At 38.2% G+C, this 26962-nt stretch overlaps 1 protein-coding gene across 3 annotated transcripts in view; it reads right to left on the bottom strand.

The window, feature by feature from the left end:
• Positions 1 to 26962, bottom strand: part of LOC127653334 (SRC kinase signaling inhibitor 1-like) — a 191864-nt gene that overhangs the window by 79992 nt on the left and 84910 nt on the right. For all 3 annotated transcript variants that reach the window (XR_007971792.1, XM_052139985.1, XM_052139986.1), the window contains exons 2-3: positions 12973 to 13002; positions 10929 to 11245 (exon numbers count right to left, since the gene is read on the bottom strand). Coding sequence is in view for 2 of the 3 variants with exons in the window: in XM_052139985.1 (XP_051995945.1) it covers positions 10929 to 11245; positions 12973 to 13002 (347 nt within the window). In the remaining variant the exon portion in view is untranslated. The remainder of the gene's footprint in view (positions 1 to 10928; positions 11246 to 12972; positions 13003 to 26962) is intronic.

Here is a 26962-nt window from a genome sequence, read left to right as displayed (position 1 = left end):
GAAAAAACGAATGAAAATGCTACTGTTCAGACAAACTCTCAGAATAATCACACTGAAGCTGCGTCTGTCACAGATGATGCTGATGCCTCTGCTACTGATGAGTCAGTTACTGGTGTGCCGGTTGAGAATAAATCAAATAAACCCACTATGGCTGAGATTACTGCAGGTATTTTCACTGTAGCTGAACCCATGGTTTTTGAGTCATCTAATATAAGCAGTGACATCACTGTAACTACAGATATCATGCCAACTACTGATCAATAGGACAATGATGGTGATGTTGAATTGGATATGGAAACAGAATCAATCGTCAAAGTCCCCACTAAAAGGAAAACAATCTGTCAGAACAAGGTGATTAAGCAAGTTAAAAAAGTTGAAAGTTATTCTAAGAAAATGATGGTGATTCTACGGATTCTAATACTTCTGACTGTTCTTATCTTTCATCACAAAATGAAAATGAAAACAGATGGCAGTATACAAAGTTGAGGAAATTAGAAAGATTTTGTAAGAGACTAAAGGGCTACCTAGAGTTCAGGTTGAGGATTACCGTTAAAATTTCATTAATGACGCAAGGTTATTAATGAAATAAGGTGCCTTTGCCTATAAAGAAATTTACAGTTTTAGAAAAATTGTGAGTAAAAGAGACCCAGAAACTGTAGCTTTACATCTGTGTATAAGATCAGTGAGATTTGCTAGAAAGTTTCAAGACAAACTGGATGAGGTTTTAAACTCAAATGAGAAAGCTCTACTCAGGAGATACAGTATGGGCGACATTTCCCCTGATGCTAATGACTTTTTCCCAGACATCAAAATTAGACCTGATCTTTGTACAGTTAAAGGAAATGTGCTATACAGATGTATTGTGAAGGTAATCAATAAAAATATGTTAAAAGACAGAGCTGAGAGTGCAGAGAGACAAATAGGAAATTAAACTAGAGCAGAGAGTCCTATACATACCACCATTGACTAAAAGAGCAGGTGATCTTCAGTGGAGAATCTTGCATGGTGCTATAGCTGTTAACGTTTTTGTGACTAAAATGAATCCCACTATAAGTGATAATTGTCCTTTCTGTTCAGAGAGAGAAACAATATTTCAATGTTTTATGAATTGTGACAGACTTTCTATAAGCAATTCTAACATTCATAGTCATGCTATATGGCCCTAAATCAGCACTGCTGTGATTACAAACGGCATGCCTGCCGAATCACAGCAGTGCTAATGTAAGGCCATACCGCACTCTTGCTCATGTGATAGAGTATTGCTTAATTACTGACAACTAGTTGTCCAATACGGTTCCATTTACACAGCATGAGTTTGCCGAAAATGAGGTTGTGAGTCCTGAGAATTCACAAGTGTCAGTTTGGTTATAGAATGCGGTTGTAACACTTCTAAATAACCAAACGTGTGAACGTAACCGTATTAAGCAATAAAATACAGGACTGACAACTGTATTTTGCTGCTGTGTGAACATGGCCATAGGCACATAGGAGCATTTCTGTTTTGGTTGGCCATCTAATGGAGAGTACTTAAGAGGATTTATCCTTATTCATCCATCAGCTGCTCTGACTGACTGACTGGATTGCAGCAAATGAGAAATTAATTAATTAAACAGATCCCCTCTGTCTCATTCCTTGGCTACCTTCCCAGACCTATCAATCATAATGAAATTGGTCAGCTGTCTGCAGCGTTCTCACCTACCTCTCCCATTTCATCTGTGAATTTCACTTTTACACAAAGATGATACTAGCTAAATTAGCATTCTAATGTCTCTCTGTCTGTCTGCAGTTCTGGGTCACATTCTTTCTATTGCTTTCTCTCTAACTGTCTCTCTCTCTTGGTGTCTGTCTCAGTTCCTCTAATATAAACAATGTAGAATATAATAGAGTGTGACTGGTCTGTGTGTGCGCTCCTGTGTGTTTTGTCAAGGCAGGTCAGAGAAGATCTTGCCTTTACAGGGAAAATAGATATTGTAATGTCCATGACTTGAGGTTGGCTAAACTTAACGCTAACCCTAACATGGTGAGGTCATTAGTGAGTATGGTTTGTATATGAAGCTAAATATAGTCACTATAGACATACCTTAACACACACCCTAGCCCAAAGAAAACTTCAAATGACCACAAAGGGAAGGAAATGGACTCTTCTGTACCCAAACTATACAGTTGCAGACACACATGCATTCTTAGTGCTAAGCATATTTAGCACACTGACTCTTATTTTAAGAACCCTATTATGTTAGCCCATGGCAAACATGTCATGTACAATGCTAAAACTTGTAAATAGTTGATGCCACCATGCCCACACTCATCTTGGAGTAGATCAAGGCCAAGTTTCGGAGTGTTTTGTTTCATTAAACACTTCATTAGAAGAACTTCAGCTGGATGGATGCCACAAACACATTATTGATTGTTTAATGAGTTCAATGAAAGTTAAAAATTAAACTTCAGCTAAATATATTTTTAAACAAAGCCAAAATGCTGTTGAACCCACATACAGGAATGTAAGCATATGCTGTATGAGTCCATAGTGTATAACTCACATATAGCAGTTGTTCAGCATTACACCCCTAGTAAAATATATTTATTGTATTCATTTGCTTTGCTCTGTGAGTAGTTCATCAACTAAACATTGTACAAGAGATCAATGCAGAGAATAAATGCAGCCCTAATTAGCACTACTACAAACCTGTCCTTACTGCAGCCTGGTCTCATGAATATTACGTGACTGTAGCAACATTTTTACAAAACAAATTATGTGCTTCATTGCACAGTTAGCTGCAGTTTGCTTTTTAAATGTCCAGCAGGGGTCGCCAAAAGCAAGTGAAAGTGTCATAATCGGACAAGGTTTTTCAGGTGAATATTAGTTGAGGTTTTAATGAGTAACATACCATCCTAACCAAAACTTTTAACCTAAATTAACCAATAGAGTTTTAAAAAAGCAAATGAGAGGTGAACAGATGAGACATCCTTACTCTTTACTAACACCTAAACCTTACCAACAGTGTTTTAAATGAAAGGCACATTCATTTTAAGCAATGTCATCTTTTCTATGACACTTTCGCCTCACATGTCAGCTTGCGTGATTGACTGGACTAGAGCTGCTGTCTTTTGAGTCCAAAGTCCAACTCTTTAAGGTGAGCTACTAGTGGAAGTTAATCACATTTTAAAAGGTGTGTAAATGTAGGTGGGTCTAAAATACAAGTGTTAAAATTGATAGTTTTTTAAATGATGAGTTAGGGTAAAGGTGTTTCATTATCACAACATAGGAGGGTGCGAGTAATAGAGTGAAAAATAAGTGTTAATAAATTCATAATCAACCATAGTAGTCGTTATTTGTGTGAAAGTAAATAAAACACACAGTTGTTCTAGCACCTCTAGTGTACAATTCACCAGGAAACTGCAGTGAAACATAGAGTATGGCATGTAAAACACAGTTTGCAAGAATGTTGTTATAATAATGTTAATTCTATGATACTAGGTTGCCTTATGGATCGCAGACACAGACACACACAGACAGACACAGACAGACGCGCGCGCGCGCGCGCGCGCACACACACACACACACACACACACACACACACACACACACACACACACACACACACACACACACACACACACACACACACACACACACAGCAAAAGCTAACAGACCAGCATATACACACATTGCACCAGGGTCAACCTTCTCTTCTCTCCTAAAACAAAATATCAAACAGTAGTGAGTGTATTTGTGCTACTGCCCTGCTGAAATTAAACTTAAATCAGCCTAAGGTGGTTTGTTGTTTTAGCTGGTTTCCCAGCCTGGAAAACATGGTGTTAAGCTGGTCTAGCTGTTCTCCCAACCTGGCTAAGGTGGTGTTTAGCTGGTCAGCCAGCTGGTCTCCCAGCCTGACCAGCTGACAAGTGCCCAAACCCCCTCTAAACAGACCAGTCTGAACATCTTGTCCTGTCTGTGAGATCAGCTAACTGCCCAAGGCTGGTTTGAGCTGTTTTTTCAGCAGGTTGATTTCTGTGAAACTGACCTGCCCTTCTCAGATGATCCAGTCTTTATTCTGTTATAGAACAAGTTAAACTGGTTTCTGTGCCCTGGCTCTTGGAATAATTGATTCCATGTGCCCCTGCAGATAGAAGTGGGTCAGATAGAGGAACAGGTTTTTATTTCTAGGTTACCTGATGACAGGTACTACTCAGTGGCAGATGGACCCATTGCACTGATGCCAGGAGGTGTTCTGCAACTGAGCTTTAGCCTGGACAAAGTCAAGCCTTTTGTGCAATTCTCAAAAATGGCCAATCCAGGTGGATAAAATGTACCTTGGGAACAGCTTTAGATTTAAGTACCTACTTAAGGACCTAATATTTATGTCCCCCTAGAAGAATTTTCAAACCCAATCAATCTTGTAATCATATGTCGGACTTGATTTTGTCTAGCATGAACTGCACAGTCTGGGAACTCCTTAGACACATTACATACACAGGTGCAGTAAGTATTTATTTATTTAACTATATGTTTTGCTGGCTGATATGACAGTTTTCTTGGACTTTATACCAAATCATATCAGCTTGGATGCAGCATCACGCAACAGCTTGATTTTCACAAAAGTTTTCGATTGCTGATGCAATTGTAGTAATACCCTATTGTGGCAAGGCGGAATACGGGACCGGGTGCGTAGGATCATGACCCGGCCCCGCCCTCCGCCCTGCCACACCTATTTACAGGTGTATTTGTCACCAATGGTTTATTTATTCCAAAGCCAAACATGTCAGATAATACAGGGGTTACTGAGCTAAAGTTAGTAGAATTTGGCTAGTAATTTGAAATAAACATAAAAATGCATCTTCTAGGCCAGTGAAAAGACTTAAGTGTACATCAAATCTTTAAAACACTTTAAACTAATCATAATTGCTATAGACCAGGAGTTTTCAAAATCAAAGACAGTGGGCCTCCCTTCTGACACAATGTATATGATAGCACCCCCCCATTCGCTGCCAATGAACATAACTTTGCTAAAAATCTTTGCCTTACATCTGACTCATTTTTAAATATCGAAAAATAGACCAGTGTCATTATAAAAAGTAATATTTACCACTTGAGAACTATAGCCAAAGTTAAAACTAAAAGGACGTTGAAATTTTAGTTCATGCACTGATTACTTCTCGCCTTGATTACTGTAATTATCTTTACTTTGGTCTGTCCCGATCATCCTTCTTGCATTTACAGATAGTTAAATATACTGCAGCTAAGTTTTTGACAAGAACCAAAAAAAGTGAACACATCACTCCCATACTAGCCTCACTTCATTGGCTACCAGTCAAGTTTAGGATTGATTTTAAGCTTTTGCTCTTTGTTTTTAAGGCCCTCCGTGGTCTTGCTCCCCAATACATATCTGACCTTCTTCACCCATACTCTGCTCCTTGGTTGCTTAGGTCAAGTGATCAGCTTCTTGTAAATTATCTTGTAAAAAGTGTAAATCTAGAGGGGATCAGGCTTTTTCTGTGTTGGCTCCGAAGCTCTGGAATAGTCTGCCTTTTGAAATTTGGTCATCTCCTTCTATTCAATCTTTTAAGTTGAGCTTAAAAACCCATCTCTATTCTTTAGCTTTTGACACAAATTGAGTTTGATCAAATGTAGGTTTATATTTTTTATTTATTTATATATTTATGTAGTTCAAACTGTGCAGCACTTTGGGCCAACTTCTGTTGTTTTTAAATGTGCCATATAAATAAACTTTGGCTTGACTTGACTTGACTAACAGGGAAATTGGCGAAATTCGTGGTCGGCTGGTCATGTGAGCTCAACATTGCGCCGCCATATTTTCATCTAATTTTAAAGTTATTTAAAAAATAATAATAATGTTGTTTTCCATTTACAATTAAATTCTTTAATTAGCAAAAAAGTACAACTAAATTACAATATTTTTGATGCGAGAAACCATGTCTGGCATTGTAAGTGGACTTTAGGGTGAAAAAGTACTTTAAAAGTGTACAATATAGCCCCATTAAATCCACCAACTTCAGCAAGCTACAGAAAAGTAGTGGCATGTTTGTAGCTTAAACGCCACCATGTGTACCTACATAAGCATTAGAACACACTTTACCTTTGTCAACTAATAAAATCCCTAATGTGCACTGCAAACAACTATCAGGCCTAAATAGTTGCATCTGGTTCTGTGACCAGCATTAGTTTCCACCTGAGAAACATGTGTCTAACCAGCTAGTTCAGTGTCTACTGAAGCTGCAGGTTTACTGACAGAAGGACAGAAGCCTAGTGAAGCTATACGCCACATGATCTGCATGCAAAACAGCCCTCTCTCTCACACACATGCATGCATGCGTACAAATGCATACATTCATACATTCTACCTTACTTCTCTCACTAACACAATTCACACACACACACATATATATATATATATATATATATATATATATATATATATATATATACAAACATTTTATTTACAGGCAGTGCAACACACAGATCCAAGCACACGAACATAAATACCTACACTCAGCCATACACACCTGCAAGACAAACACAGGTACTGTCCATCTACCTGTTGCCACAACGACATCCACGCTCACAATAGCCAAACAAATAAAAGCCATCGGCGTAAATCTCACCTGCACCTGTGTGCGTGTGTGTGTGAGTGTGCGCGTCCTCCCTGCACACACACATGCACACTAGCGCGATGCCTTCATTCACTCAATGTTGCCAACTGGCTGTCAGGTGTACAGAATACTCATTCTCTCCGTCCTGCTATTGCTCTCTATCTATCTCTCCAGCACATGCGACGGCAGGGTTCTTTATTTAATTCATTACAGCATCGGCTGGCTACAGGCTGCCTGCATTAACTCTTCAGTGCTTGAGTCGCGGAAAATACTGGTAGAGGGTAATTAACTCTCCTGCCGCCGTTTGCGCACCGTTGCACACATCTGTCCCCCCTCTCATTCACTTCCCCGCCCCCTTTCCATTTGCCTATGGCAAAGGCTGCAGATAGGGAAATAAATGAGGAATTTCAGTGATGTGTCTCGTTTAAGAGGTGTGGATATGGCAAAACCTTTCCTGTTCTATCTGTTCTCTCTCTTCTGATTTTACGTTTTCACCCTCCCTGTCTTTCTCTCTCTCATGCGTCCTTGTTCTCTCTCTCTCTCTTTCTCTCTCCAGCCTGACCTTTGCAATATGATATCACCAGTTTCCATATAAGTGCGGGGTTGCCTTAGCAACCATGGACTCCACCTGTCTCTCACCCAACCTCCCGTCAAGTGGACTTTTTCTCTCTCATTTGATCCTTTCTCTCTCTTTCTCTCTCGCGCAGGTATTCACCGCATATTTATGTCACGCACGTGTATTTCCCGCCATCAGAATCACAGAAAATTTAATTTGAGCGATTAATTGCAAAACGCCACGCTGACAAACACAATGTATACTAATGTGTACTTTATTGCATATTTTCCTATAAACCCTTAATTTAGGGGGCTTTCACACTTGGTTCGATTGCCTGTTCCGAACCCGAGTTCGATTGCTCCCCCTGCCCCCGATGGACTGTGTTCACATTATATATTTGTATCCGAACCGCGGTACGCTTGCGTCATGAAGCTGCAGCTGGTGCGTAATCGTGATGCTTGATAACTGCGAAATGAAAAGGCGTCAAAATTCAATGAATAGACTTGCTCGGTTCACATTTGTTCTTCTTTTTTTTAACCTTTGGTTTTGTTTTCAACATCAAGATACAGAAACACACTGAAATCGTTCAAAAGACAGCGGGCTGTCCGCCGAAGACAATTTTTGCGAAGGCAAGCAGAAATCATCTCTCTGCTTGCAGCGCGTGTGCGTCAATCCCGCTTTTCGTCAAGGTAAGTGTATTTGCAGGCACGCACGAAAGTAAACCCTTTCCACTCATTTTGAAAGTGACGCGTGTGAGACTGACGACCACATTATACGTCATCAATAGCGGTTCACTTCCGCGGTTTGGTTCGATTGCGTTCATGTCAGCAGCGAACCGTACTGGAGTTCACATGAACCGTACCCCAGACCACCTTTTTAAGCGGACTCGAGTACAGTTCGCGGGTGCGCACCCGAGTTCAGAAGACAGCGTTCACATCATCCAAACGAACCGAACTCTGACGTCATTCGGACCGGGGTGCGCACCAAAAGTGCTAGTGTGAAAGCCCCCTTACTGTGCATTATCACATTGAGAATAAATGAGTTTATCCAAAAGCTGAAAAATGCTTTCAGAGGCTTTATATGGAGTTAGGATGAAAATAAGGTGCATTTTGAACTGTTCTGAGACCAGTGCAGACAGACAGCACGCTGGAGGTTCAGTGACTCACTAAATAGGGAGCGAGGGAGCATTATAGCAAAAAGTTCAGTTTCAGGCTGCAGATAATGTTTGGACCACTCAACATGTTTGGCAGACATGGGACAATGGCAATTAGTACATAGATTCAGAATGTATTAAGCAAAATTGCATTTTAACATGGTTGGCAGTGATTGGATAATGCTGGCCATTACTTTGAATCAGAATTAGTTATTCAAATTTCTGATGTCTGGGCGTCTCAAAACATAAATAACCAACTCTCCTGGAAACATAATAAACACATTGATAACAAAACTCTGATTTTCTATAGGCTGATGTTATTTAAAATTCCAAACTTAGTCCCACTGTCTACATATGTGGAATTTATAAAACTATTTGCTCTAGATTTTATTTTATTTTATTAAATTTTATTTGTGCATTTTTATTAGGTGCTACTAGTAACAAATCAAAAAGAGAAATGGAAAATGCACACAGCCGTCATGATTGGGTCTCAGGTAGTTAATGATTAGATAAAGGTAAAAATGACAGGTTACCACTCTTTACAGTGCAACTCTCTCAAAACGTAGTTTTGAGAAAAAAAAAAAAAAAGGATTAGAAATGGGTTTGAAGAATTTTTTGAAGCAAAAAGAAGCATTAAGATAAAGATAAGATTAAGATTGAATAATTCATGCATCATAGGCTTAAATATTTTTTAGAGGGGATATAAAGATGGAGAGATAAAGGGATGATTGGTATAATTAGAGGAATGAAGCAATACATTTTCTTTTTAAATACTCATCCCTCTAATAGAACTCAAGGGCAACAGCATTTTAAATTACTTTAGAGTATATGTATCTGTTACCTTTGTGTCTCTCTCTCCCTTTCTCCTGAACACGGCTGATTGGCTGATGATGGCTTGATGCATCATCCATATTTGGAATCAACATTACGTCACCCTCTTCCATAAGAACCAGTTGTTCCATTCACTGCGCTTTCACTATCCTCCAGCATGTGAATGGAATTTTTTTAATAACAGTACAAAATGTTTGTACATGTCTGGTTCAATGTCATTTTGACAGTTGCTCTCAAGCTGTGAAAGGAGAGGGCAGTCTATACTACCAGTGACTGTGGAGTTTATGTATTTGTAGGCTCTATGTATCTCTTTACCAATGGCCCCCTTCTAAAGAGCTCTAAGATGGGTATAATTTCAAAGCCACATGTTGTGTGTCTTTCTTTGAGTGAGAGTGTGCCCATGTTCCAAGATGTTTCTGGTTCAAAATCCTTTGTTGTTCCTGGAACAACATCAGGCAATCATAGTCCTCCAAACCCTTACACCATGTTACAACAAGCAGGCACTTTCCAGCAACAAGAAATTTGTCAGTCCATACTGAATGCAAAACCACTGCATAATGCCACGCCATCACAGCCAATCTGAAGATATTTGATGTTTATTGTACAGTATATGTTTGAGGATTAGGACCTTGGACCAATGAGATTTCACAGTGGGCAGGGCAATCCCATGTGACACATTGAAAAATAGTCATACACACACACATATATTATATATATATATATATTTAACTTGACACAGTGACATAAATATTTTATGTTTATGACGCAACACACCCAAGACGTCTGACGTAGGTGTAAATTGACGGGACCTTAAACAAGCCCTCATAATATATCTCGAACTGATTGACAAAATCACTTGTGAAATGGATTGCTGTGAACTGTATGCCAATGATTGACTTATGATCAATAATATGGTAGTAAACAATACATTGTATTCTAAAGCCACTTTTTGTATTGTCTTATCAATGATTAACTCTTCTGCTACAGGAATGTAAAGCATATATATATATATAATTTTGTAATATTTAAAGATAACTATGTATAATTATATATTGATATAAATATGTATAATAATTATATATTGAGTTATTTTTATATGAGGGGCTTTCTCAGCAAATATTTGTATATGCAATTAAATGCTATTAATCGCGATTAATTAATCGGGACACCATGTAATTAATTCCATTAAAATTTGTAATCGATTGACAGCCCTAATTATAATACATTATTAATATATTGTGTGTTAATCACATTTTGCCAAGTAGGACATATTCTTAGATCAACATATTTTGTTGGTTCTGAAACAGCCCCCCTTTCCAACCAAAAATAGTCCCAATTATGTCCATAATCTTAACCAGTAAGACCAGTCTATGTTATGTTTTGGATTCTGGTTACAATCATTAGATGCTAGTGTCCCCATCAGGCTTCTTTACTATCTTAAGAAGAAAGATTCTTTAGTCAACCACTCTCAAGAGTAAGACCATGCTGGACATTCAGCTTCATCAACTAAGATTTGCCGGAGAGCAGCATGGCTACGCTGGTATGCCAACTAGACCAGCATCAAACCAGCACTAACCTTTTCTTTTCAGCAAGGCAACCATTAACTACCCATAAAATCAGAGGGATGACAGGTTGATAAGAATGTTCCTTAAGCCCCAACTGCAAGTACCCTTAACCATAACCCTAAAATCTGATTGGTTGGCTGGAATATTGTCCTTGACATCAAAAATGTTTATCATATCCTACTTGGTGAATCACAGTGAGCCTTGTACAAACCTGTTCTCGAGCACTTCTCTCGGAGCTGCCCCTCATGCTGCTGTGTGAGGGGGATGGAGAAGGTGGCAGGGAGTGCTGGGGTGGGTACTTGTTTTTCAGATGGTCCATGAAGGCATCCCGCTTGCGTTCCATGTCAGCCTTGTGCAGGTTGGTGAGCGCCTCCAAGCTCTGGGCGGCAATAACCGTGTGCCGGTGCTCAGAGGTGTGGACCAGTCCCACATTGGAGAAGCGGCGTGTGTTGTTTCCTAGCGTCCGATACTCGCGCGGGTACTCCAAATCATCGGTGGAGATCATGTGACCTCCGCCACGCTCCTGATCTGTTTTTTTGGGGGGGGGGGGGGTGAAAGGGGTGAGGAAGAGAAGTAGGAGTTAAGGAATGTGAGGAGTGTGGCATTAACACACAAACATTCATTCAATCATGTGCAATCACACACAAACATGCAACAGTTCAAACAAATTCAGACAAACAGTGGAGGAGACAGAGGGGTGGAGGGAGGAAGAGAGAGAAATGGGATGAGATGTTAGACTTAATACAACAGAAAGGAGCACAAGAGCGAGTGGCTGCTTCCCGCAGAGCTATTGATCTCATGTTTAGAGGAAAAGAGGGAACTTAGGAAAAGTAAAAGCACTGAGCTATAGATCACAGAAAAGAATGGAGCCAAAATTTCTCTGTAGGAGATTACATTTTGCTTTGCCTGTCGTCTCGACTTTGTCATCTGAAGTGCCAATTCTTGCCTCCCAAGGACACATGCTGGATCACACCTCTGCATGCACAATCGCTTATAAACACATGCAAAATGTATTTATACAAACTAGGAGAAAAAGGCATTAAAATAAATAACCACAGAAGAGCACTCATGTGCATACACATTCCCATAATGCCTCTGAGGATCAGAGTCGAAACAGAATGCACGTTTAGCTTCAATGCTTACTGCAATCACTCGTTGTCTCCCTTTATCTAATTCCTGAAGCCAGGCCGGTTCGTCAGGGCACAATGGTAAAAGTTGTGAGACATGGTGCACAGACCAAGTCAGAAATTAACCAGCTTAAGGCAAAAATTACAATGAAAGTGTCAAAAACTTCACATATAGGAGTTTTATAACGTTCAAAATACTTCATAATATTTTATTAGGCCTGCAATTGTGGGTTTAGTGCACCTGCAGACAATATAGTGACCAGTTCGGTCAACTCCAGAAGGGGGCATCACTTTCACACAAGGTTAGGTTTAGGGAAAGGGTTAGGTTAGGTGCTCTCTACATCTTTTGCAGGAAGTTTGGTGCTCCTGCCCCTTTTTGGAGCACTGCTTGCAGCTATATTCTTCTCGTTGAACAAGCTTCATGTGCATTCTTGCTTACTGTGGTGGTAACAAACCTCAATAATTAAGGGGGCAATAGAGTTACCTTTGAGTTACAGATAGAGTCTGTGCCATTAAACCGGGTTTGTTATTATTCAGTCAAGTTGTTTTGAATATATTGACTTCACCTTACTTGCTCAGCAATATACTCTTCAGATTGTTGCACCACTATGACAATAGTTGACTTGAAATAGAAAACTCACAGCACAAGTGGACAGTTCACACTAATGTCCGCTTTAAGCCCCTTGCGGAAATGTTGAGAATGCAACTCCTTCTTGCTTTGAGTTATGAATTGCGTACTGACACGTTTTGGATTGGAACAATGCATAAAATCAAACTTACGTAGCTATAAGTGAGAACATTTCTGACTTTTATTTTATAGAAAAATATCATTGTAAAATTGAGAATGAGTTTTTTCAGTCAATTGAAGTATTTCACATATATGAACAATTTGTTTTAAAATGGTTAGAAAAAAAATGCAATCAATTCCTGGGGCTAAATATTGTCCCTTTAAATTTGGTTAATTTCTGACACTGACAGAGACTTCACCATTCGTTGTGCAGTATGCAGAGACGGGACTTTGACATACATGTGACGGCAAAGACCGGTGAAACAAAATGACAGGCCAGAGCGAGGCTCTGATTGGGCAGGCTGATATGAAGGGAAATGGGAGTGGCAGGGTGTGGTTACCTTGCTTTGGAAAGCAGGCCCCAACATTAGCTGAAAAAAACAAACAAAACATTGAACAGTTAATCTTGCCATTCTCTCTACCTACTCCCTTTCTCTTTTTTTCTCCCTCTCTCTCATACATACATGATAATTGCTTTTGCTGCTGCTGGCAAGAATTGATTCCCAAATCATCTCTTTTGTATTATACAAAGGAATAAGGAACATTTCCCAATCAATGATACAAAATAAAAATTAAATCCTACATTGAGGCCTGATACCTCTGGCTGTTGTTCACAAAATACAGAAAAGCTGCTTCTGACAAGAATCTCACATTGCTGCTGTAATTTCTGTGCAAACAGAATCTTTATGTAAACAACCTCTAACATGTGAGAAAAAAAAAAGGTTTGGAAGGTTCTAATAAACAACCCTTGCAAAGCATCTTCTGTCAAGAATGTATAAGTCACACTTTAAGTCTCATTAAGCCCCTGAATACACAAATACACACACGAGCGCCCACATCCACACATTCAACACATTACAATTTTAATTCTTAATTTTAGCAACTGCCCGTCAACTATTTTCTCTTTTGTGTATTAACAGGTTCAAACTTGTAAATCTAAATGGAATTGTTATACAATATTTGAACAAGATTCAAACAATACAAACAATATATCTAAATTGAATTGTGTATATGTTTGAATGTATATGAGTGTGTATGTGTGGGGTAGTCAGACAAGTTTTTGGCAGGTAGCAAGTTCAGAAAATTAGGTATTTGTTCCTGGTTGTTTGTGTGGAGCAATTTCACTGATAAAATGTTTATGAAGTAACTGCAAGTTTTAGCTAGATAAACACTCGCCCCGGGTGACTGGAATACTCCATTAAAAAACCCAGAATACAAATACACAGAACATAACAGAATTTAAATAAAGTTACTGCACTGCATTCATAAATTATAATTTTTTACTAACCAAATTCATCTCTTGCCAAAAACACATTTGCCATTTTTAAATTGCAGGTAATTTATGGTGAATTATTTCCAAAGACTTACAGCTCTTCTGCAATTCCCACTATTTCCTAACAGTTCTATAACTGTGAATCAAAACTGACTGAATCCTTTTTTTTTCTTCATCTCTCCTCTCTCCCTCTCACTGCCGCTCTGCGTTGACCTTTTCCCTCTCGTTTAAATTGTTTTTTTGGGGGGTGGGGGGTCCTACACTGTTACAGGAAGTACCCCCCCATTTTAATTATTGCTGTTTCCCTCCCCTTGTCCCCTCCCTCGTCCAGGTAGATGGGGATGACCTGCCGGCAGTCCAGGCTTTAAGCACGCCCTCCCCCAGGGGAAGGGGGGTTGTACGTCAGTCCGGGGTCTCCCCAGCCTGAGAGAACGAGGGAGGAATGTGAAAGGGCGGAGGGCGGGGCCGAGTTGTGTTTATACAGACCCGGTCCCTTATCAGGCCAATTAAGCCTCCGAGAGGGATAAAGACCGATGACAGACGGTGGTGCGAGGAGAGAGAGATTTTACAGACATGTGTGTGTGTTTTGTCTTTTTACGTTTATCATTAAAAATATTATTTATGTTGCCAAGCCGGTTCTCGCCTCCTCCTTCCCATTGAACTCCCTTTACAGAAGGTTAATGTTATTAAAATAAATTGTATTCCAAAATGTATCTACCTGCTACAATCTCTCCCTGTAAATGTCCCCCTCTCTTATTTCAAGCAATTTTATAGCATAGCAAAGTCCTTCATTCGGAATGGTAAATGTATATGATTATATTTCAGTAAGTTACATAGGACAACTGACAAAGGTGGGCTGGGCCTACCCAAGATTTTGTTTTATTAATATGCATTCGTTCTCTGACATTTGGCTCATTGGTCACTTCCACCTGAGAGAGCCCCTCCCTGGTTTTGAATTGAACAGGAATTTCTTACTGCTATTTCGCCATTGCAAAGCCTTTCTATCAAACTAACCGGAGAAGTTATGTTACACCCCATTATCTCACATTTGCACACGGTGTGGACAAAAGTGTCTAGAGTGTTTCATTCTGATATTTATTTAAATGTTTCTTCGAGTTTAAGGCTGAACCCTAAATTATGTATTAATAAGTCCCCATTCTGCTGGTTAGAGTGGATTGTGAGGGGGTTACTACACTCGGTGACCTATATGAGATTGGAGTATTGAGATTTAAAAAAAATGTTGTTCAACATTTTGGGATTCCCTGATCTCAATTCTTCAGGTATTTATATCTTGTTTTTAGGAGTAGCATACACCCCCCTAAAGCTGGAGATACTCTGGAGTGGTGATTACTGCTTTTGGAAAAAGTCACGAGGCATCAGTGTATTACTCCCTGCTAATTCAGAGTCTTTGGGATGGAACTTCAACTTCTCAAGCGATTATGGGAGAAAGATTTCAACTTGTATTGGAGGAGGGAGTGTGGGCTAGGATTGTAAAAAACATCAAGTCTATAACTAGAAATGCAAGGGTTCACCTTACGCAATGTTTACATAGATTCAATCGGATCCCCTCTAAATTGTATTGGCTTGTTCTTAAAGACACACACCTGCTGGCGATGCCAATCAGAAGATGGAGACACAACCCATGTCTTTTGGGGGTGTGATAAGATCCAAGAGTTTTGGTTGAAGGTTGAGTGTCATATGTGATGTTTTGGGCTCTCAAATTTGGGGGACAAACACATAAATAATTGGGTCCTGACCAGTATTATGAATGGCAGGCAGATTATTTTAAGGGGATGGAAGTCAGATGGGGCTTCCTCATTGTGTGCGGAAATGGGGAGGGTGGCGACTTTTGAGGAGATATCGAGCAGAGGGCTGACAATATTGGTATATACTACTATGGAAAACATGTGACCATAAAAGTTTTCACTCCTACTAGAGTTGATCTGACTAATTTAAACATTAGTCTAGTGTGATTTGAATCACTTTTCTGACTGACTGGACTGTCTCCATGGTCTCTCCGTTTGCCCATTTGAGCTTGCGGCAAAAAACATAATTACCACTCAATTAATTATACATAAATTATTTAAACTATTGTATCTGAAAGCAGCAGGTATTTAATTAAGCATTGTTGATGTGCTTTAAATAAACTTCAGGGTTGTACTGCAGTAACAGACAGTAGCAGAGCTCCCGGGGAGCGGCTAAATAGAATGACCTTGTTGTTAATGTTGTTTGCATTGAATACTTTAATAGTGCACACTCTCCTGAGAAGTAGCATTACATTTTTGAGAGTGGCCTGTTGAAGGACAGATGCAACTGATACACACTTGCCACGATACTTGCTCTAGGGAGTTTTAACCACTAATATACCCTAACAATCTGACTAAATTGTGTAAGCATTAGCGATAAGCTGCATGAACGTTAAATGGGAGGACAAAATCAATTCAGTTTAACAGACTAGGCAACAAAATATCTCTGTGTTAGAGCTGTTTATTGGTGTTTTGTTTGAAGATCAACTGCTTTTGCTAAGTGATATCAACACTTACAAAAATGTTGCATGATTTTACTCTAGTAACACTATAGCTTCTTTTCCACCATTGGGCCATATGGTTCTGAGCACGTTGAAACCAGGGGGGAAAGCAGTCCTAAAAAGTGCAATCCTCCATAGCGCACTCACTCCAATGTTAACCTCTCATGCCATCGCCAGTGCCAGTTCTACCCAATTTGGCACCCATTGGCAAGACCCTCAAATCAAACACACACACACACACACACACACACACACACACACACACACACATGTTGTGTTTCCATGTTTTATGGGGACTTTCCATAGACATAATGGTTTTTATACTGTACAAACTTTATATTCTATCCCCTAAACCTAACCCTACCCCTAAACCTAACCCTCACAGAAAACTTTCTGCATTTTTACATTTTCAAAAAACATAATTTAGTATGATTTATAAGCTGTTTTCCTCATGGGGACCGACAAAATGTCCCCACAAGGTCAAAAATTTCAGGTTTTACTATCCTTATGGGGACATTTGGTCCCCACAAAGTGATAAATACACGCTCACACACACACACACACACACACACACACACACACACACACACAGTTCCATAGGCCACAACACCACATCGCTCATAGGCTGTACACGCACTTGCACGTGACCTGCTACATCACTGACAAAAGACCGAATGAAGTTGCTGAACTTATGGCGTGTTCACAATGGCAAACTAACCATACAAATCTCACTGTTTTGCCAAACACAGATATAACTGAAACAGTATGGTGGAAAAGGCCGATGGTGGAAAAGGTGCTTAACTGTACTGTAGTAACTACTGTATTTTGGTGAAATTGTTTATATATATTCATAACTCATAGTAAAATTCTATTAGGGGAGTAATGGAATCTATGTCTTCTTTCATTACAACAATTGATATTAAATCATAGTAATGAGGAGGCATCAGGAAAGTTTTATAACATTGACATGCATAGTAAATTGTACAAATACCATTGTAAGAGTAATTCTCTCATAATTCAATCATGTCGCCCCAAACCGTTCTGTATTATGCGGAACACAAAGTGAAACATTTTAAGAAATATTCTGGTCCATCCAGATTTTCACTCAAAAAAAGCTAAAATTTCTGGTTGTTTTTCACCAAAACCTATAGTAATTCTTTAAAAAACTTTAAATATGATGCAAAAGTCGCACAGAGTACTTAGATGATACTTTTGGGTCCTTTTTTAATCTTTAAAGTGAGTCACTATCGACTGCCATCACATTGAAAAGATGGAGTGGGGAATTAATGCATATGCATTTATGTTACGCATAAGAAAAAAAAGTCATACAGCTTTTGAACAATATTAGGGTAAGAAACTAATTACATAATTTTAATTGTTGGGTGAACTATTATTTTAAACGATGGTTACTGTGCAAAACTACAGTAAATTTATATTTAGGATTTATATTTATGTGTAGGATAAAGAACACAGTCACATGTATTGTTGCTCAGAGCTGCATTAAACAACTGGTAAAGTAAGGCTGTGTAACCTTTTACTTAATTTACCCACTTCTATCTCATTCCCTTAATCAAGATAAAAATGTTAAAGCAAAATAATTGTTTTCAGTTTAATCTGGTGGAAAAAGTGTCTTCCAAGGAAAGAGAGGGCATTGATTTGACATGCGCATGAAAGCATATCAGTTCAAAGGCCTGACACGCTAAAGCAGGTAAATAACGCAGGCAGTGAGACAGAGGGCAGAGAGAGAGAGAGAGAGAGAGAGAGAGGGAGAGAGAGAGAGAGAGAGAGAGAGAGAGAGAGAGAGAGAGAGAGAGAGAGAGAGAGAGAGAGAGAGAGAGAGAGAGAGAGAGAGAGAGAGAGAGAGAGAGAGAGAGAGAGAGAGAGCACAGAACGCCGGAAGTGTAGACGGGTTGTTTTCCTCCATCCATCACAGAAGCTGAGGAATAATTACTCTGACAAGCAAAATCAATGCAAAATAATGGCCTAGGAACTTGTTAGCAAGACCTTTTAAAAAAGTACAAGAGAACAATGATGTCTGGCATGCAAGAGAGAGGGAGAGAGAAAGAGAAAATAAGAACTAACAAACGAAACACTAAAGCCATTTTACTCCATTGTTATAAAGATTTGTGCAGAATTAGTGCATACACAGGCAATATTAGTGCCGAATTAATCTAAACAATGAGTGTGAGTGTGCAGCACAACATTTCTATTATGGGAAATTCATTTAAAATCAATTAGCATTTTTATCACAGGGTCTAAAATTCTAGAGATGAGAAAATAACTATATTTTTGACAGTTCCTAATTAAAGCATAGTTAAAGATGCATGCAAAAATGCAATGTTTTAATGCATCTTTTTGGCAACAGTGACATGTTAACATAAAAATGTTTTTGTAAGAAAGCGTAATGTTTGTTTAAGACCCCATGAAATGGCTTGATGAATGTAGGTTAGTTTCCTTTCTGACAATTTTCCAGCTGAAAGTTGGGACAGCTCATATCAATGGGCTTGTTATTTTTATTTTTTATTTCAAAAAGCTAATAGTCTTGAGTATAAATCACAGATGTGAAACAAGATTAGCTGCTAGTCAGAATTATCTGGTAATGGGTGAGGGACATTCTCATTCTAGAGAACGTTTGCATATTTTTGTGAAATGAGTAATCAATATCTTTGGTCTGTTTTCCTGGAAGGGACATAATACATTTGAAATATGCATAACTATTAAAAGTTAATTTTGTCACCTTTTAAGTGTACACTAGTATATAGATGGCTTCAAAGCTATTAGACATGGACAAAATGTCACACAAGTCCAATATTGATTTAAAAGTCTTTAAAGCTTTTAAAATACATCACTTATTTATGATACTGTAAACACACAAAAAATTGAATAAAAGGGCGACATGACTACAGAAATGAAATGATGAAAGTTATATTCAATATTTTGATGCAATTACATTAAAAACAGTTTATGTGTAGGATCTAAATTTCCCTTAATGCCAACTTAAAGAGTTATTGTCGTTCATAAATCATGTCCAAAACAATGCAAGGAATCCAACAAAAAAACAAAATGCATTAAAAAAGCAGGGTCACTTGGTGGGTCATGTCCCGCACAATAGATGCGGTAGAGCAGTTGTTTGGTACAGGGGCCACATATTAAAGGAATAATTCACACTAAAATTGTAATTCTCTCATCATTTACTCACACTCATGCCATCCCAGAAATGTATGACTTTCTGTCTTCAGCAGAACACAAATTAAGGTTTTAAAAATAATATCTCAGCTCTTTTGGTTCATACAATGAAAGTGAATGGGTGGCAACATTTTGAAGCACCAAAAATCACATAAGTCAGCATAAAAGTAGTCTAATCCATGTGACTCCAGTGGTTTAATCCATGTCTTCAGAAGAGATATGATAGACGTGGTGAGAAACAGATCAATATTTTATTCCTTTTTTCCTATTAATTCTCCTCCCTGCTCAGTCAATCTCCACTTTAACTTTCACTTTCTTCTTGTGTTTTTGGCGATTCACATTCTTCATGCATATCACCATCTACTGGGCAGGGAGAAGAATTTGGTGTCTCACTCACACCTGTCATATCACTTCAGAAGTCTTAGATTAAACCACTAAAGTCGTATGGATTACTTTTATGCTGCCTTTATGTGCTTTTTGGAGTGTCAACATTTTGGCATCATTCACTTACATTGAATGGACCTACAGAGATGAAATATTCTTCTAAAAATTATGAGAGAATTTTCCTTTTTTGGGAAATATTTCTTTAAGTAGCACATTGTCCTGTGCCTGGAGATTAGGACATACTGAGTTGCAAAATCATACGTTTATAAGTTTTGATGCAGCATTTTGTGCATTCACAAAATGTAAGGATTTTTGTGTTTGCAGGTATTCAGGAAAATCTGCTTGCCAATTTACAGTATTCATTTTACATATTCAATTTAGCAGGGGTGTGCAATTATTTTGGTATTGGGGCCACATCAGCCATTAAGTAGAACATGGAAGAGAGAAGATAAAACGTTTTGCATAGTTTTATCTTTTAAGCGTAAACATGCACTCAATGAATGATGCACATTTTTCTGAAGCGTATACTGATGGGACCATTCTGCAATTGCTTGAACTTTTGCTGCTATACTTTCTATCATGTGTTGGTAAAACTGAATAAAGGCTGAATAAAATTAATAATTGATTTTTACCATATTTCAATGCAATGGTAAATTAGTATTCAATTTGACACTATATCAGGATTCTGGTTTTAAAGTAAAATAAAATATTCAGGAAAGAGATTCTAAAAGCTTATTATAATGTTGACTGCAAAGTGGACCTGTTTACTTGTTTTATTCTGAAAACATTATCAACCTGTTCACATGCTCATGTGTAATGATGTGGGTCTTGTCAATGTTTGGCACCCCATTCAGCACACCACTGAATAAAAAAGGCTGCATGACACAGATAAATGATTACTGCCATAGTAATATTCACATACAGGTGTGAGGGACTTCAGCATTTTACAAATAACACAAAGAAAAAATGTATTCCTTTCTCACTTGGTTTTACTCATGTGTCCTCTCCGTGAACTATTGAAAGCTAAGTTGTTGTTTGTTTGTTTTTTGTGAAGAGAAAGTGTGTGCACTCGCATGTATGATTGCAAGATTGCATAAATTAAGTATGATATAAGGCGAAATATTTCCAATTTGTACAAGCATAAATTTCTGACAACCCTGAGAGTATTAAAAGCTTGTGGATGTGCGATAGGTCCCGAAGTCAGATAAATGTATGGTCTAATAAAAAAACGTTCATGATAAATCGACCTGCAGGCTGTAGTTTGCAAAACGGGGCTGAACAGGTGGCGATAAGCTAAAACGGCCCACCTTGTTATGCCAAATGGGCCGATAAACTGTGCTGCAATATACAGAAAAGGAAGGGGGCAACCCCTACCCTCATCAATGCCTCATCAAGACAGGCATTGGCATAATTATGAAGTGTATTTGACCATTTAGGCACATTCTCGCATTAGCACGCAAACATTAGCCCTCTGTCAATCAAACAGTGCGCAGCTACAGTCGTAAGGAAATAAAAAGTCAATCTTTTATATTTTATCTAGATCAACCAACCAGTGGTGGTCTTGCTATCGTGATTGATGCAATGAATACACTTGTTCTATATGTAGAACATAGGCTAAGTATAGAAAATTACTCATAAGTTTATCATCGAAATTGAGGACATCTCTCTTTTTTTCAGATAACATCAAGATTGCTTTATCTCCCAGCCCTATTGATAACGTTGCATTAATCTCTCGCATCAACCCAATAATCTCAATGATAGATAGATAATTTAGAGGCTAAATTATAGACATACAGAATCTAGTAAGCAGAAATATGAAATTTACCTCAATATGTTTCTTCAAATTAGAGGCAGGATTAATGCTGATATCTGGCTTGAGCAAGTTAAACTCACATGACACGATCAACAATTGGACTTTTTCACTGCAAAAAACCCTTTCAGTTGATGCTGTGAAGTTCAGGTGTTGAAATGTGTTTGATGCATCCTCCATATCCGTAACAGTTAGCGCCAATTTTCAGCTGCCATTCAAGATTTTTACGTGTGATTTAATTTGATGGGAGTCACGAGACTCTCCCTAGCCAATCATGTTGTTAGATAAAAATAAAATCAGGTCAGTGAAGTAGCGAACACAGATGGTGTGAAAATTATACATTTAAAGTACAGTTACAGCACTTAAAATGTACTCAAGTAAAAGTAAAATGTACCATTTTTAAACTACTTAAAAAAGTACAATTCCTGGGAAAAACTACTTAATTACTGTATTGTGAATATTTTTACACACTATTGTTACTTTACACCCCTGGTTGTCACAGGCATTTTGTGAGACAAACAAAAACAAAGGCTATGATGATTGAATTGAAACACACGCTCACACACACGCATGCTCACACACACACACATACACACACACACGCTCACACACACATGCTGCCATTAGGGAGACAGTCTGCCTTCTGCTTGCTTGGGAGCCCATCAGCAGAATATGGAGAGGAGAGAGAGGAGAGAGGAATGATGAGGCAGAGGAGAGAGGCAGGGATGAATAAAAAAGAGAGAGCTGCATGATGATGCATAATGATATTTGCTTCCAAAAAACAGAACTCAACTGCATGTAACTAATACACTTAAACACACATACACACATTTACAAACGAAGACACACTCCAACAAATTCACTAATACAAACACAAATGAGAAACAGTCACACAGAAAGTAAAATGTATTTTGTTTTCATTCATTAACAATGCAAATAAAGCATAAAATTGTATGTAATCTAAAATTATTTTAGGCCAATTCTATTTAAATGAGTCAGTTTAGTTGAAATTATTCACTCATGAATATCCACCCATTTCTATTTATAATTTCAGTGCTGAATGACAAATAAAGTCCAACCTGTTGAACCAATAAATATGTGTATCAAATACAAACACATGTGCATAGACACTAAAAATAGCATTAAACCTACATATCATAAACCTACAAATATAGCATATGCCCCCATCTCTTTATTATTCCTCAAACTTTCTCATGAATAGTGTAAGAAAAAAGAGACAAAATTGCAAAAAAAAAAAAAAAAAAAAAAATATATATATATATATATATATATATATATAATATATATAATATATATGTACATTGCAATATATATTGCAATGTACACTTACTGAGCATTTTATTAGGAAAACATGTACACCTACTTATGCAATTACCTAATCAGCCAATCTTGTGGCAGCAGTGCAATGCATAAAATAGTTAATGGTCAAAATTTTAATCACAGTGATTTTGACTGTGGCATGATTGTTGGTACCAGATGGACTGGTTTGACTGTTTAAGTAACTGCTGATCTCCTGGGATTTCCACACACAACAGTCTCTCAAATTTACTCAGAATTGTGCCAAAAACAAAAAACATTCAGTGAGTGGCAGTTCTATGAACGGAAACACCTTGTTGATGAGAGAGGTCAACAGAGAATGGCCAGAATGGTTTGAGCTGACAGAAAGACTACGGTAACTCAGATAACCACTCTATACAATTGCAGTGAGCAGAATAACATCTCAGAATGCACACATGTCGAACCTTGAGACGGATGGACTACAACAGCAGATGACCACGTCGGGCACTTTATTAGGACAAGTGTTCCCAATAAAGTGCTTAGTGAGTGTATATTTGCACTTCTATGAATTATATTTTTATGAATAATTCATATCTATTTCATTGTAATATCTCAGGATATTTCTTTACTTATTTCAAGATTGTTACGTCCCTATGTGACGTTAATGGGTTCCTTTTGGAGTTTTTTTTTCTCTCTCCCTTTCCTCTCGGTTTCTGTCTTTCACTTTTCGCAGGTTTAACATTTGGTTGGTTTACTCTGCTGCCAATCATCAGACTTGACGACGTCACCATGATGCCTATGCCCATAACTGGAAGCCGGTTTTTGGATAATTCCGATGTACTTGTGCAGGCCGGAGAAAAGGAATAGGTAAGTTATGTCATGTGATATACATTTTGCACACTTAGAATGACTTGATTTATAATCACACTAGGTCAGGGGCAAGCACCACCCGCTGTATTTTTGTTTTGGGTTAGTTAGTATAGTATAGATACGACGTCACGGACATTGAAGGTTTATTTTTCCTACATTTTCTTTTTTTAGGTAGACTTACTTAATCAAAAGATTAGGAAGATTGGATGTTTTTGTTTTTTATTAATTTCTTTGATTTTGGCTCCTTTGGTTCCTTTTCCTCCCCATCTGCAGTTTAAAGTGCATTGTGTAAATACTAGTGAAATAGCTTTTGATTGTTTAGTATTGTAAACGATATATGGTTGGTATTGTAAATAAATCTGTGTATATATATATTTTACTACACTGTTTCCGTCTGCCTCATTTACCCTCTCCCAGTGTATAAACGGTGTGTTTTGTACTTTGGGTGGGACAATGTTTCTCTCCCTACTCCCTAGACAACGATAAACAGGGGAGGGTCGTAACAAAGACAAATGAGTGCCATATTCATACAATGACTAACTATATCATGTCAATTTTCAGCACAATGGTGGTGAATTATCAGTATCCCAAATGCATGTACACATACATATTACATATACATATTACACACATTAGTTCTATCTCAAGGCTGCACTGTTGTTTCAGTCATTGACTTGATTTGCATTTGACATTGCTATTTGACGAAGAAGCAACATAAAGTAAACTATAGCAAACAAATGCACTGACTATTGTACATTGGATGAACTACTAATATTATGTAATTTAATCTATTTAGACTCCAATAGTGCTTGAGAAAATACATGTGTAGCTTATGTGTTAAGAGCAGCTCAATATGCGTTTGACAGCCAGTTTTAGTCTCATAAAATTTCAGCAATTAAGTAATTAATCCAGTTCTATCATTTGTTGCATCATCTCTTTGATATATATAAAAAAATAAAAGACCAAAATATAACAAAGTATTCTATTCTATTTGTCTTAAAATGCTTTGCAAATGTTACAATATCTGTGAATATTGTAGATCCATTTGTGATAGATATTTGAACTGGGTCATTAAAGACCCGAGTTATGTAATAATGTTTGGCAAAATGCCCATTAAGCAGCATTTCAAACAGACTTGAGAGGCAGAACTAAACATCAGATGCACTTTATTAGTTAATCAGTGTGAACATTCACAAAATCCACTGGTTGCTCATCAAGAATATTTTTTTAATTGTGTAATATCCCACCACAACAAATATTGTCCATGTAGCCGAAGTAACTCCATGATGGTCATAAATGTATTATCTTGCTGGAAAATTATTGCATATAATTGAATTATTGCATATAATTATTACATTTTACAGAGTTAGTATAGGAGATAGAAAGTATTTTAATATTGAAAAAATGACACACTCCAACTTTAAACAAAATTATCTTTCCCTTTTTGCTTTAAATGCAAAAAGTGAGAAAAGTTTTGCTTTAGCCAACACAAAAAGAAAGTATGAAAAATAATGAAGTCTATTAGTATTGAAAATGTTGCACATTTAATAATCATAAGATAGGAATTATTTAATCAAGCCAAAAGCACTTCAAATGAAGTGTAATGAGCAATTCAGGATGAACAGAGTGAATCAGTCTATTGGATTTACGGAGATTAACTAAAAAATAAATAAAACAAAATAACAAATTGACCAATTCTAGGTCATATGTAAAAATCCATCCTCTGGGAAAAGGTGCCACCGGTCAGATTATTCATGTCTTGATTCCTTGTCTTCAGGTCCTTTATTTTGGAAATTGTTCACTTCTTTGTCTAGTCATGTGATTATCCTGTTCCTGCCATGTTTCATGTGTTTTGTTCTCATTGGTTCCTTTGTTTATTAGCCTTGTCTTGTTATTGTTTCATGTTTCATTGTCTTGTTTTATTGTTATCAGTCTGGTATTTTCATTGGTGGTCTTGTTAACTTGTTGCCCTTGTCAGAGTACTTATAGCCCTACTGTTTGCCTTTGTCTTTGTCGAGTATTGTTAATGTAACACTGTTGTTTCATTCTAGTCATAGCCAAGTCATAGCCAAGTCAAGTCAAGTTGATGCTCATTGTTGATGTTAATGTTTTGTTTAGTTCATGTTTTATATTACTTGTTATCACTTTTGGAAAAATAAACTGCACTTGGGTTCTACACTTCATGTCATTGTCTTCATCCATGCCAGAAACGTTACAGAATGCTTGACCGACAACAATGAACCCAGCAGTTAAGCTCCTCAGCCTACAGCAGGGGTATTGTACCCTGGAGGATTACGTGGAGGATTTCTGCGATCTGGCCAGCAAGGTGGGCTTTAATGAGGTCGCCCTCAAAGACATTTTTCTTAATGAGCCCATCTCCTCCTTGATGCCCGGCGGTCGCAGTCCCCTCAATCTGGCCCAATATATCAACCTAGCCCTGCAGATCATTGGTTCCATGTTCACTGTGGGGGAGGCGGATACAGAGTCAGAGTTCCACGAAATGGCCACCGCCGAGCCAGAGTTCCACATCATGGCCGCCCGCGAGCCAGAGTTCCACGTCATGGCCGCCCGCGAGCCACAGTTCCACGTCATGGCCGCCGCCGAGCCAGAGTTCCTCGTCATGGCTGCCGCTGAGCCAGAGTTTCACGTCAAGGCTGCTGAGCCAGAATTTCACTTCATGGCCGCCGAGCCATACTTTGACGTCATGGCTGCCAAGCCAGAGTTTCATGTCATGGCCGCCAAGCCAGAGTTTTACGTCAAATAGGAGGCGAGAACCGGCTTGACAAATACATTTTAGTTTAATATAAAACTCAACCTAAATGACAAACAGGTGTCGGAAATCTTTCTCTCTGTCCCACTGCAGTCACCAGTCGGCCTTTAACCCTCTCTGAGGCTTGATTAGCCTCATTAGGGGCCGGGTGTGTGGAATCACGATCCATCCTGCCACATTCCTCCCTCGTTGTCTCAGGCCGGGGATACCAC

This window comes from Xyrauchen texanus, chromosome 12 (genome assembly GCF_025860055.1).
Source record: "Xyrauchen texanus isolate HMW12.3.18 chromosome 12, RBS_HiC_50CHRs, whole genome shotgun sequence".
Classification (NCBI taxonomy): Eukaryota; Metazoa; Chordata; class Actinopteri; order Cypriniformes; family Catostomidae; genus Xyrauchen; species Xyrauchen texanus.
The sequence above is the reverse complement of the archived record's forward strand: the minus strand, read 5'-3'. Positions and strand labels throughout refer to the sequence as shown.